At 42.2% G+C, this 13,655-nt stretch overlaps 1 protein-coding gene across 1 annotated transcript in view; it reads left to right on the plus strand.

The window, feature by feature from the left end:
- Positions 1 to 114: 114 nt before the first annotated feature.
- The window catches only part of LOC138967320 (guanine nucleotide exchange factor C9orf72-like), a 36,653-nt gene continuing 23,112 nt past the window's right edge, over positions 115 to 13,655 (plus strand). The window contains exons 1-5 of the mRNA XM_070339853.1: positions 115 to 240; positions 2,101 to 2,207; positions 2,837 to 4,230; positions 4,940 to 5,044; positions 5,861 to 5,989. Coding sequence (XP_070195954.1) covers positions 3,679 to 4,230; positions 4,940 to 5,044; positions 5,861 to 5,989 — 786 coding nt within the window. The 5' untranslated portion in view covers positions 115 to 240; positions 2,101 to 2,207; positions 2,837 to 3,678. The remainder of the gene's footprint in view (positions 241 to 2,100; positions 2,208 to 2,836; positions 4,231 to 4,939; positions 5,045 to 5,860; positions 5,990 to 13,655) is intronic.

Below are 13,655 nucleotides of genomic sequence, written 5' to 3' on the forward strand. Positions count from 1 at the left end.
TGGTTATTTTGTCCTTAAAACAATATATTATATTGATATCGCGAGGATATGCTGCATTTGGATTTCATTCATTTATCCCATTAAACGAGTGCTCCCTTTGTGTACACTTTTCCTGTCTTCTCAAAGTAAAGATCTCCATGTCCTTAGATTTTGTCCTGTGGTGGGTGTTGGAAACGCAAGCAAGATCATTCAAAGCCATATCGTCGCTGGAATTAGTTTGCTGATGATGCTTTATCTCAGGTAATGATCGGGCATTATTGGATGCGAATTAAAGCATCACTGTTTCCTGTTTTTGTTTGGAAAGAGACAAAGAGTAGTTCAGTTTGTAAGGTCCATAAGTACAGAAGTAGTGTGAGCTCAGCACCATTCTTTCATGTACACATGACACATGTACCATGTACTGTGTAGATCGCGCAGACAAACTACTTGCATTGTAGTGCTGTATATTGCATGCTACAGTTAGCTGCGGGTTTTTACATATACTTGAAAATGAATGATAAACAGAATAATGAAGAAGCAATTATAACTGCAGCTGTGACTGTGAGTGTCAGTGTGACACGATCTGAAGGTAAATGGGTTAATTTCATTTTCAGTACCAATTAATCTACTATATGATTATGACTATGAAGTATGAGATTGAGAGCTATTGAGACAGTGACAAAAGGTCGTGTTTTCTGAAATGTAATACCCAAAAAAAATCCAGATGAAAATGGATGTAAAAACTGATTTTAGTTCTATTTTGATATCTTCTGAAACACATAGCAATTAGCATGCCATCAACTGATCAAGCCGATATCAATAATTTAAAGGCCAGTATCTCAGAGCTTGCCAGGCTACTTCTTTGAATAAGACCATCCCTCCACTTGGACTTAGTAGTAGTAGTAGTAGTATATAGGGGCGGCTATATTTGTTAGCCGAAGGCCGCGAGGCCTTATTGGTGCCCCTTCTTTGTCAGATACTTTGCATGCCTAAATCCCTATTCTTTCAATGCTTTCAATCAAAGTCGTAAAAAAGGTTAAGAAATTTTGGAGAATTGTCCAAGAAGTTTTTGAAGGCGTCTACTGTGGGTGCGAATTTTATGTTAGCGGGTAGTGCATTCCAATTGTTAGCAACTCTTTGAGAAAACGAAAACTTGCGCTTGTTAGTCTTACAGTGTTGAACAAAGATTTTTCCGTGGCTGTTTCTGGTGTTGTCTGTCTGCTTGAATGTGAATATTTTGTGCATGTCAATGTCATCCACCCCATTTATAATTCTATATGTTTGTATTAGGTCACCCCTTGTCCTCCTTCCCTTCAGAGAGTGGAGGTCTAGGTATTTGAGTCTGTCCGCGTAAGACTTATCCCGGCACTCCTTTAGAATTTTAGTTGCTCGACGCTGCACCCTCTCAATTGTCTGAGACTGTCTCTTGAGGAATGGGCTCCACACCACATTTGCATATTCCACCAGTGGTCTCACAAAGGCTTTGTATAGCTTTAAGAAGGTGTCCTTGTCAAGAAATGAGAACGTTCGTTTGATAATTCCAATCCTCTGATTAGCTTTTGACACAACTCCTCGAATATGCGGGTCGAATGACAAATTGCTGTCAAAAACAACACCGATGTCCTTTTCCTCATCACATACATTTATTTTTTCAATAGCATCATTGACAGTCATCACGTAGTCATATTTGGGATTCTTTTTACCAGAATGCAGAACATTGCACTTTGAAACATTAAAAAATAATTTCCATTTATTTGTCCAATCCTGAAGTAAGTGTATGTCTTTTTGCATGACTGAACTGTTTGTTGCTTTATTGTACAGTTTTGTATCATCCGCAAAAATCTTCACTATACCACTAACCACATTTTCGTTTTTTGTATACTTGTAACATGTATATTTGTTTGCTTTTTTCTTTCTTCCCTTTTTTGGTTTTGAAAAAGCAAATTTTATGGAATTCGTGTTGTGTCTGAATCCACAATAACTATAAGCTGTCTGTTGTCCATATATATATAGCTCAGTCTCAGAAGACCTGACAGTGTGAGTGTGACACTCGTCTTTGTTTTGTTTTGTCTGATTGACAATCCATATATATATATCTGTCCTTCGTGTGTGCCATTTCAGGAGAGCTGATGATCAAAACAGTTATTGCAGACTCTGAGCATCTGCATTCTTTAGCTGTGTTCGGGTCCTCACTCGTCAGCTCAATGAGGGGTGACTGGGGATCGCAGGTATGTATGTTTTCACGTTTTCAGAAACTGATAGAGCAGGGCTCCCCACGGACACTCAACCTAGAGGGCCTGTGCACCCCCCAGCTTTAATTTCAAGGGGGTCCAAACTGTCTCATTGGAATTTTAGATGGTCCAAAGACAGGAGAGTTTATTTACTTGCTTTTGGAAGGCACATTCCTCGCCGACACATACTCCCTGGAGCGCTTATGTCAAAGGGTCAGGCAGATAATAATCTGGTAGGATTTGATGATCATCAAACAGAACAACAGTTTGTTAGCCTCATCAAATTTCAAGATCACAACGTGGTCATGTTTGGGGTATAAGAAAAAATAAAAATTCCCTTTTTCTCAAGTGTTTTTGAAGAAATATCTTTGAAACTTCACACACTTCCAGGTTTTAATTACTTCCAGTTCAAGACATGACCTGAGTTTGATTGATCCTTGTCAAATTTCAAGGTAACAGAAGGAAAATTTTCGTATCAGTTTCTCGTCACCAATTTACAAATTTGTCCTATAATAGGTTGGTAATACATACATGTAAAACACATCCCAAAGTTCTGAGTTTATTTTTTTTATTATCCTTGTTGGTGAAAACAAAGTACTGCATTGTTCATGTTTTTTCCGATGCAGGTTGTGAATCGCGAAGCGTTAGTCTTCCTTTGCATCAACTATGCGTTCTTCTCTGTGGTGGTCCTCTCCTTCATCCTCTTCATGATCATCCTGACCCACACGTCCTCGTCGCAAGATGACCTCCTGACCTCTATGGCCATCATGGCCATGTGCTTCATCTTCGTCGACCTCATCGTGGCCAACTTCCTCGTGCAAACCATTCACATGAACATGGAGGTCAAACTCATCTTGTGATTCCCACTCCTGGAGTTTCACTTCAAAGAATAGAATGTAGTCTACTATGCAGGCTTTTAGTTTTGTTAAAGAGTTCTGTTTTTTGTTTCTGACTTTGGGACCGTGAGGTCACACTCATTTTGGGATTTGAAATTACTGGAGTTTGCAGGAGAGAGTGCAATCAACTAGGCAGGCTTTCGTTTTAAAACTGTTAAGAGTTACGTGTTTGGATGTCATTGACTTTGTGGATAGTGTGGTGTGTGATGAAACGATGGTGTGAGGTGACATACACCTTCATCCTTTGCTGACTTGCTGGTGCTATATTGCTCAAAAAGCAGATGCAATAACTTCACTTTTTATGTTGAAAACGATTTTTGAAGTCTTCACAAGATTGATGATTTCTGTCCAGTAAGTACCAAAGCATTGCTCCTGTCCAAGAATATTCTCCTTTCTTAAAATTATTAACTAAATCTGAAAACAGAAAACAAAAACATTGTGTGTGATTGAGGTGTTTGTGTACAAACAAATTATTTATCAAGTCTGAAAACAGAAAACAAAAACATTGTGTGATTGAACCGTTTGTGGACAATCATAACACTGATTTAAAGGTGAAGTGATTCTCATTCACCATGAACTCTGAGAAGAAGTTTCGCCATCTAGACCTCCCTTCCGGAGGGTCAGGTTCAGGTGTGATGGAAATCTCAAAGTCCAAGCCCAACCGCTCAGGCTCGCTTGGAGATCGCGGCTCCACTCCCTTGAGCCCAAGCTCAGCATACGCCCAAAAGATGCTGTTCGATGTCCCGCACAGCTTCATGGACGCCATCCTCTTCTGTCATTGGGACAACATCCTCGGCCCTCGTCTGGAACATGTCTGGTACGTCAACGACCGTCCACAGCCGCATCTCAACATTCTGCGCTTCATCACGTCCCAGGTTCTCAGCGGGGAGATCTGTCGTGAGCTGGAGACCAGTCGCATCGACTTCAAGTTCTGTGACATTCCAGACAAAGGTGTTGTGATTCCGTCGTTTGTGTTCTCGGCCCAGCGAGGGGGAGACCTTGGACTGCACGCGATGGCCTTGGTGATACCCAACTCGGAACTGTCGGTGTTTCTGCAAGTCAACACCATCGTGCAGTCGTGGTTCAACAGGATCATCTCCAAGTTCAGGGTTCTGCTCGAAAAGGTTAGTTAGCGGAACCAACTTATAACATTTGCTTTTGTGTCGCTTTAGATGAAAAGTGTTTTTTTAACGCCCTCATGGTAAACCATTTCGGGCATGTTCCCGGGTGTGACCCTGACTTTACATGGTTAAGAAAAAATGGGGGTGTTGCTTTAACAGTGCTACCTCCCAAATTGAAGACTTCCCCCTTAGTTATAATATTAGCCCTTGATTCCTGATATTTTTTGTTTATATCCTCTGCAAAAATTATCCCCACTTTCAGACTAAATCCTTTTCACAATACATTTACTGATTTAGTAGGGTTTGATGACCTCCAGACTTGACCCAAATCACAGAGGGGTTGAGTACAGGTAAAGAAAGATAAAAAAAAAAGTGGAGAATTATCATTTTCTTGTATGTTTTAAAGCAAGATCTTGGTAAAGAAAGAAACAAAAAGTGGAGAATTATCATTTTTCTTGTATGATTTAAAGCGAGATCTGTGTAACATCACACACTTCCAGGGTTTGATGACAGCTAGACATGGCAGTGTCGAACCTGGTTGATCCTAGTCAAATTTCAAGGTCAATTTGGGGTAAAATGTTTGGCCAATAAGATGGAAATTATCATTTTCTTGACTGTTCATAAAGCTAAAGCAGGGGAGGATTTGTTTCTTATTTTCAATTGCGTGTAACAAGGGTGAGTCGCATAAGCATTTTGGTTTTCTTGTTTGCAGAAGAGCTTTGGTGAGGAGGATATGCAAACAATGTCTGACTGGCTGTCTACTTGCCTGCAGATGCTGTCATCGCTGCACGAGGCGGGCATGCCTCACACCATTCATGTAAGTCACTCATTTTGCAGTGAAAGTGCTTCTGCCATGTTTTTCTCTAGTTTTTCTTGACTCTGAGTGCTTGGGTTCTAAGATCTCCAGAATTTGGAGAAAAATGGAGGGTCTTTTAACAGAGGTTTCACTGTCTTAACCTTTGGCTGTAAATCTGGGCTGTGAACATACAGTCAGAGCTGCCAACTGCTACACTTTCAGCATAGCGTGCTACGTTTTAAAAGCAATTACTACACTAAAGCTAAAGATCGCTACGCTTAAACAAATGATCACAACCCACTTTTTTTGAAAGTTCTGGTACTCATTTCTGCTTCCTACTCCGTGTGGAGGTCACAAAGTGGTACACTTCCAACACCATTTGCTACACTGAACATTCCCTAAAGTATAAATTGCTACAGTGTACATCATTTCTACCCAGATGGGAGTGTTCTTTGGATACACAACATGTGCTTCAACCATCACATTTTAAACCTGTGTTTTCCTTTGCAAAAACAGACTGTCACAGAAATCCACAAGCACCTTCTCTTGCTGCTCTCCTTCCTCAGAATCAAATCATGTTATTTGTCTTCAAGATTCCAAGCATACAGACTGTAAACTACATTAGCAGGCTATAGGATAAGTTTTACTGTACAGTGAAACCCCCTTTTTAGTTTAAGACCTCCACAAAACTGAGAAAATTGTGTCACAAAAAGGAGGGAGTCTTAAAATGGGGGTTAATTTACAGAGGTTATGAACAGAAAGTCTGAGAAAACAGGGTCTTAAAAGGGATGGAGTCTTAAAAGGGGGGTTCCATTGTATTATTTTGTGTTTGTGCAGTTGTCGTACACCGCTCTGTGCCCGTCCTGTAACCTGGAGCAAGACTTCCTGCAGCAGGCCATTGCATCGCACCTCATGACCTTTGGACGAAGCATCGTGGTCGGCCGCGTAGCAGACAGAGTCAACAAGGTAGGCTTAGAGTTTGTCTTCTTCTTCGTTCATTGGTTGAGACTCCCACGTTCACTCATGCCTTTGCACGAGTGGATTTTTAAGTGTATGATCGTTTTTACCTCGCCATTTAGGCAGTCAAGTGTCGATTCCAGAGGATGCATGTTTGGTATTGTTCGTCTTTGTGTACCCCACCGAACTCTGATGTGAATTACAAGATCTTTTCCGTGTGTGCTTGGTCTTGTGCTTGTGTGTACACACAAAGGGGAATAAGGCACGAGCAGGTCTGCACATAAGTTGAACTGGGTGATCGGAAAAATCTCCACCCTTAACACTTTCGCGACGGGAGGTGACTATATTAGTAATAGCGCTGCAACGCCCACGGACGGGAAGTGACTATTTTAGTATTAGACATACAAGGTACACGACTCGTGATTGCTTCCCGGTTTTTGAAGCTTGCAGTAAATTGAGTTGTTTCCCTTGATACACGTGGTTTTCTCTTCCGGCTTGATCAAATTAGTGCAGATTTGCGTGGTGTTTTCGAACAAAAAAAATGAATCGAAGGCGAGCCTTGTCACGGGAGGAGATTCTCCGGATGTTGGATCTTGAGGATCCTGTAGATCATGATACATCGTGTCGTTTTAGCCTCAAGAAAGCGATAATAGCAGTGATATTGAGGAAGAAACAGTCCCGTTGTTGCTAGAACGAGTCGGCAACTACACGTGGTTGGGGGTGATACTGCTAGACGAACATGTATCTCGGAATCGTGCAGGAGCTATGGGGGCGTGGCAGCACTGATAACAATGGATGGCTGGAGCCTTCAAATCCTTTTGGAATTGTTCATAGGTGTACAGTTGGTACTTTGTTGTGAAAATGTGACTTATATTCAATATGGATTACCTAGACATCATTTGGTGAGTGTTACAGTTTTGTTTCATTTGAGTCAGGATGCTGTGAGTGAATGCGTGATTTGCTTGTTTTTTTCTTTGTACTGTCTCCTTATTTCTGTGTACAATGTTAACAATATTTCAGCTAATTCATAGGTTTTACACCTTGTTTGGTTATAACATTATTTATAATACTTTCTGTTAAAAAATAACTTTTAAAAAAAGCAGTGGAAAATAAAACACACACAAAAAAACGTTAAAAAACACAAATTATCCCCCTTTCACCCCCCTTTCACCCCCCTTTGCTAAAACAAATCGCGTGACAAACTTATAAATAGCACGACTGAACTGGGCATCCATTTTTGAATTAGTACACAAAATTTGGTGGTGATTGGACTTAATTCAAGCTTGCTAGACAGATTTCTTTACAGTTACTGATTTTTGGGAAGTTTCTTGGTGGCAAGCTTGGGCAGGCAGGACGTTAACGCCGTGGCAGTGCTAGTCACAATAGTGTTAACCCACCAGGCGCAGCCGGGATTGAACACTCAACCCTCCACTGAGGAGCCGGACTTCTTATCCACTGGACCATTGCGCCCGTCTTTTTAGTTTGCAATTACAGATTTGGCGTGTTTAGAAAAATAAGATGTATGTAAACAGAAAAGAAGAAATCTGCCGTGTGCTGACAAAACCGAGTAAGTCCACTGAAGCTAGTTCTGAGATAAACGACTTTTTCTGTTTTATTACATTTCTCAAAAGTGACGATTATCTTGATCAACCTACAGAGATAATAAGATAAATAGCATTAATGTACGTTTACAACCCGAGTTTGATAATGATCTGATGGATGGTTTTTGTTTTGTTGGGCATTTTGTGGACTTACTTGGTTTTGTCACTTTTTTCCATTATATCAGATCTAAAAAATGTGACAGATCTAAGCAAGTGGACTTACTTGGTTTTGTCAAAACATTTGGAAGAAAAAGTAATGCTTTTTTTGAGGATGAAAGTCGCTTGTTCATTTCAATGCGTTATTCTCTCAGGTGCCAGGAGAAACGTTCCGTATAACTCTCGCTTACTCTATTACACATGTCGTGTGCACATTAGAGCGCTTACTTCCCTTTGCTTATTTGATCTCTAAACAACGCTCTGGCTCATTTCGGTACGATTCTCACAGATACTTTCGAAGCGAACCTGTAACAATGTGTGCGTTTGTGTGTTTGTTCTGATTAAAACCAGTCTTGATCTAAGGACTATGTCCAGTCAAGAATAAAAGCTGGTTCTTGTGTATGACTGTGTACGTGAGTGTTAGTTTGAGTGCCTTGGAGAATGATGAGCATATCAGATTGCGGTGATTTGCTAAAATACATATTATTCACGTACACTTTTTTAAGCTTCACAGCATGTTTTTTTGTTCCGGTAATGTTTTGTTGTTGTAAGTTTAATTTGGGTGGTACGGTTACTACTATAGTTACAGCCTTAAATCACATTATTTGAAATTCAAATCAAACACTATTTACCCGGGTTTGATGTCTTAAAAATCGTTTCTTGAAATTGTTATTAAGAAATATTTCTGGACATTAAAATGCTAGCACAGGCACGAAAGTGATTTTATTGCAGGTGTCAATGTTTCCTGAATCTATATATAGATGTGTTACGTTTGAATTGATATTAAGCAATTCAGGTGCCGTGTGGACATGGTACGGAAATATTCACTGTCCCGATTGACGGGTTTTAACAGCGAGGACGCAATTTTTGTGAAGGCGTTTTAGTTCTGCTTCTTCTTCTTCTTTTGCGTTCGTGGGCTGAAACTCCCACGTACACGTGTGCTTTTGCACGAGTGGATTTGTACGTGGATGACCGTTTTTACAAAACCATTTAGGCAGCCATACGCCGTTTTCGGTGAAAGCATGCTGGATATTTTCGTGTTTCTATAATCCACCGAACTCTGCTTTGGACTGCACGATCTTTTCCGTGCGCACTTGGTCTTGTGCTTGCGTGTACACACGAAGGGTGATAAGGCACCAGCAGGCCTGCACGTAAGTTGACCTGGGATATCGGAAAAATCTTCACCTTAATTACCCGTCAGGTGCGGCCGGGATTCGAACCCACGACCTTCCGCTTTGGTAAGTCATTTTTTTTTTCAAAATGATATTTTTTGTTCATCAAAAAGAAGAAATCAATGCGCATCTTGTGTGCTAATTTCTACTTTTTAGAGTGCTTAGATAAGCAGATATGAACAAGTAAGTCCACAACCTAAAAAACCAACTTTTTAAGTGTGCATGAATGTTTTGACAAAACCAAGTAAGTCTAATGATAGTTTTAAAATTCTTGTCAGACGACCCATACAGAAAATACGTCATTTTAAGTTTAGAACTGACAAATGACGTCATTTAAAGTTTAGAACACACAAATGACCTCTTTCGATAAGGCGAGACATAATGACGTCACCTTATGACGTTTTATTTTAAACATTTTTCTTCTTTATCTATATATAATTATCCTGACGATCCTTGTCTCTCTCTCTCTCCCTCCCTCTATCCCTCCCTATATCTCTCTTTTCCTCCCTCCATCTCTCTTTCTATCCCTCCCTACCTCTCTCGCTATCTCTCTCCCTCTTACTCTCTTCCTCCCTCCCTAATTCCTCTTTCCCTTTGTTTCTCTCTCTCCCTCCATCCTCCCCCCCCCCCCCCCTCGACCCTGATTTCTTTCCCCTCTCTCACTCTCTCCCTGTTTAGTCTCTCTCTCCCTGTTTAGTCTCTCTCTCTCTCTCTCTCTCTCTCTCTCTCTCTCTCTCTCTCTCTCTCTCTCTCTCTCTCTCTCTCTCCATCTTGTGCAAATTCGTAATGTTAACGTTATTTTCACTGTTTTGTCATTTATCTTGACAACACTTCTTCTTTAGCAGCCATGCTTGCACCAAATCTAGCACCCCTACTAACAAGTAAAATGCCGCAAGAATATTCGTATTGACTTTGACGTCATACTGGCAAAAACATTGCATTCTGATTGGTTATAGCGTCATAAAGGTTCTTGTGATTGGTGGATGGACTTACTTGGTTTTACCAGCAAATTGACATGTAATGTTTTTTGAGAAATGTTTGAAGTTGTGGACTTACTTTTCTATATCTCCTTATCTAGTTATTTTACAAAGTCAAAATTTACACACAGGCTGCTTCTTGATTTCTTAGTTTTGATGAACAAAAAGATATCATTTTTGGGAAAAAATGGACTTACTCGGTTTTGTCAGCACATGGCAGATGTACTTTAAACAGTTTTTAAGGTGTGGACTTACTTTTGTATATCTCCTTATCTATTTATTTCACAAAGTCACAATTTACACATAAGGTGCGCCTTAATTTCTAAGCTTTGATGAACAAAAAATATCATTTTTGAAAAAAATGGACTTACTCGGTTTTGTCAGCACACGGCAGAAATGCGTGACTCAATTTTCAAGGGGTGAAACTGTGCTGTCAAAGCTATTCTAAGACATGGTCAAGAGTACAACAGAGCGTCGAGTGCCTGTATCACGAGTTGGTCACAAAACTAGCCTTGTAAAGGCAACCATTCTACATGCACCTCAATCAAACCTGTTCTAATCTGTTCAAAATAAGTTGATTTCAATATGCATGTCTTCTTGTGTTCAAATCTGTGTCTGTTGAGTTATATATCTGTGGATTAGTTCGAAAAAGTCGGTTGTCGGCGAAACGCGAAACGTGACACAATTCACACACTACACTTTGAAGCTGCATGTTCGCTTTACCAGAGACAATTTGAAACTGAATCAATCATATCATGTTATGAAAGACAAAACAGTTCAATGCAGGTTTACTGTCAGGACGAACGAATGACCGGCGATGTGTATAATTGCGTTCAAAGGACGGCTGCTTGCGCGTAACCGTCGCGTTAGTTTTTCGTACCGAGTTCGTCTTCATTTTAACAACGAGTTGGAAGTCTCGCGTAGGTGGGAAACAGCATGATTTTAAAGCTTCTGTCGCTGCCTTCATTTCGGCATAGGACTTTAAGCGGTTTCTTGATTCCACTCTACATAGCAGTCCAAGGGAAAAATAATTGAAAACCGCGTAAATGTTATGTTACGCGCATGCAACAAAAAACGATCCCTCACTAGGACGTGAACGAGATTTTGCGTAAGCGGCGGCCATTTTGAATATTGTTTACAAAAGAGCTGGTCACATGCTGTTTTGGTCGAAGCATTGATGGATCATTGTGGCGAAAAAGCATGAGGTAAGTTTTGCTGTTTATGGTTACGTTCATGCAGTTTTGTCAGTGAAAGACATGAAATGCAAGTAAAGTGACCAAAATACATTATCATTTTTATGAACAACGGCATGAACGTGAAAACAGTGTTAGCAGGGGTTATCTTAGTCGCATTTGGAATTGTGGAAAATGTTTGTTGATTTGTTATGAGCACATGTTTGTGAGTGACCATGCTTACTTTTGGTGTTACTGTTTTTAATGTTACATGCGTGAATATGTTTGCTTTAGGAGAATGATTTTTACATGTTTTTTAGCGAGAAGACCAATTTTGGACGTAGTGTTGTGAGATCTCGAAGGATTAAAAAAAATTGTTACGACTTACCATTTTTTTACCATCTTGACGCGTGATTGTAACTTAACACGAAAGTACATATCGTTAACGTTACGTACAAGAGCAAGTGCTGCATTCATTTTAGATCGGGGAAATTTTAAAGGAAAACAAATATGCAATAATCTGAACATTTGCATTCTCGATGAATGTGGATGGCCCTGGTACGATCTTAAACCCAAGTTTGAATGTTCTGTTCGTACGTAACCTAACGCAATCACAGTGACAACATGCCCGTGTAAAGTTACATGCTAGCTATCACCTTGTTGATGGAAACTGAATCTGCAAGTACCTGTCTGATTTTTCAAGATGATGCGTTTTGAATGGCGATCTTTAACTTCAGTTTGTGTTTTCGCCTGCACAAGGGATGTTTTAGTGATATATGTGTTTGTATGTAACTTTACTCCATAAAGAGTGGTGTTAAGTTACACTCATGTATTTTTCATCACACAAGTTTGGTATAGCAAAATCTATTGAATAGGAGCTTTTTAATACAAATGAATTGTCAATATAACACTTACCTCGACAGTACTATTCTTGCACATTATCTATTATAGGCCGAAAAAATTGGACAAAACGCTGCGTGGGTACAATTATCTCCCATAACCATGCGCCACCGTGGATCCCAAGCACTGTCTGAGTGCTTCCCCCTTACAGGATGTAGGTGGCGCGTCCTCTTTCTTTTTTCGCGCGTGACAGTAGGCTGTGTTTCTGCTGCGCTCCCGGATTATTTTGGATTCTAGAGTCTTCTTTTCTGTGTGGATTACCACCTGTTGGATTTTTGTGTGTTATTCCACTTCTGGCTTGAGGCTACGTTGTTTTTCTTCCAACTTGTGCCTCCGTTGTTGTGTGGCGGACTCGGCGTGCCTACCGTCCTACTTCGTGGTGACCGGTCGTCTGCTTCTCGTTTCGCCTCATTCACTTGAGTATTGACCTAATTTTCTTTGAATTTTGTTAATTCTCGATTTTTTAAGGGTACGTACAGGGCGAGGTAGGATGTCTCGTCTTGTTTTGGGCTCTGGTTCTACGGAACCAGAGTCTGCCGGGGGCAACCCTTCTCCGGGCGCACAGCGTCATATTTTGCGCACGGACAGGGGGACCTTTCGGCGCTCCGACTCTCCCTCCCCAAACGCTTTGCGTTTGCGGCGAGGGAGGGCGGAGAAAGCCTGTTTGAGCAAGCTCAATGCGAGCTTGCTCAAACAGGCTGGGCTTGAACCTGGGACTTCGGGCGGGGCTGCGCCGTCGAAGGTTCGGGGAAGGTCGAGGGGAAAGAAAAAGCGTCTTTCTCCTTCTCCTTCCGTGGAACACGCTTCCCCCCCTTCGACGCCGTTGTCCGGCCCTCAGTCTCAGGCTTCAGCTCCTCCCGGTTTCAAGCCTGGGGGTAAGGTTTCCTTCTCCTCCCTGGCTCGAATCCGGGGGCGGGTCGATTCCCAACCCTCTTTGGGGGTTGGTGAATCTGATCTAGGGGCTACGGGAGAGACTCAGGTTTCGACTTCTTTCTTTTCCGGTGCCTCTCCTGTGCCCTCCTCGGTTTCCACCGCTGTGGAAGCCAGGAGGGACACGGGTCCTCCTCTGAACTCCCTCGCTGAGTCGTCTACTGCTGTTTCGACAGTAGTCTCGGACTCATGGGGGGGGAGATTGGAGGAGATGACGGGGTCTATGAATTCCCTCCCCGCTGGGGTTGGGATGCGAATTGACCCCGTTCAGGGCGGTCCTGTGGGGGCAGGGGTTTCAGGCTTCGTGCCCACGACCACTGCTACTACGGTTCCCTCTGACGTCCGTGTGACTGGTGGCTGTCCCTCTATGAAACGCTCCGGCCGACTAGTTACTGGACGTGGAGGTGTTCGACAGAACGTGGTACTTCTGTCGAATGGTCAGGGCGACGGGAACATTGTTTCTGTTGCTCAGACCGACACCTCCGACCGGACCGTCTTGACCCCACGCCATTCCTTAGCGTCTGGTGTTCGGGTGACGGATGGTCCGGACCAAGGGTCCGGAACGGTCCAGGCTTACGGGTCGGGATCGAACCGGACCCACGGGTCCCGACTGGACTTGACCTCCGGGTTTGGTCCGGACGGGACCCATGGTACGGGACCGTACCGGACCTTAGGGTCCGGTGCGGGACAGTACCTCTGGCCCTTGCCGGACCCCCGGACCTACGGGTCCGGATGGTACGGTACGGGACCAGTGGTCCGGTCGGGAC

This window comes from Littorina saxatilis, linkage group LG5 (genome assembly GCF_037325665.1).
Source record: "Littorina saxatilis isolate snail1 linkage group LG5, US_GU_Lsax_2.0, whole genome shotgun sequence".
In the NCBI taxonomy this organism is placed as follows: Eukaryota; Metazoa; Mollusca; class Gastropoda; order Littorinimorpha; family Littorinidae; genus Littorina; species Littorina saxatilis.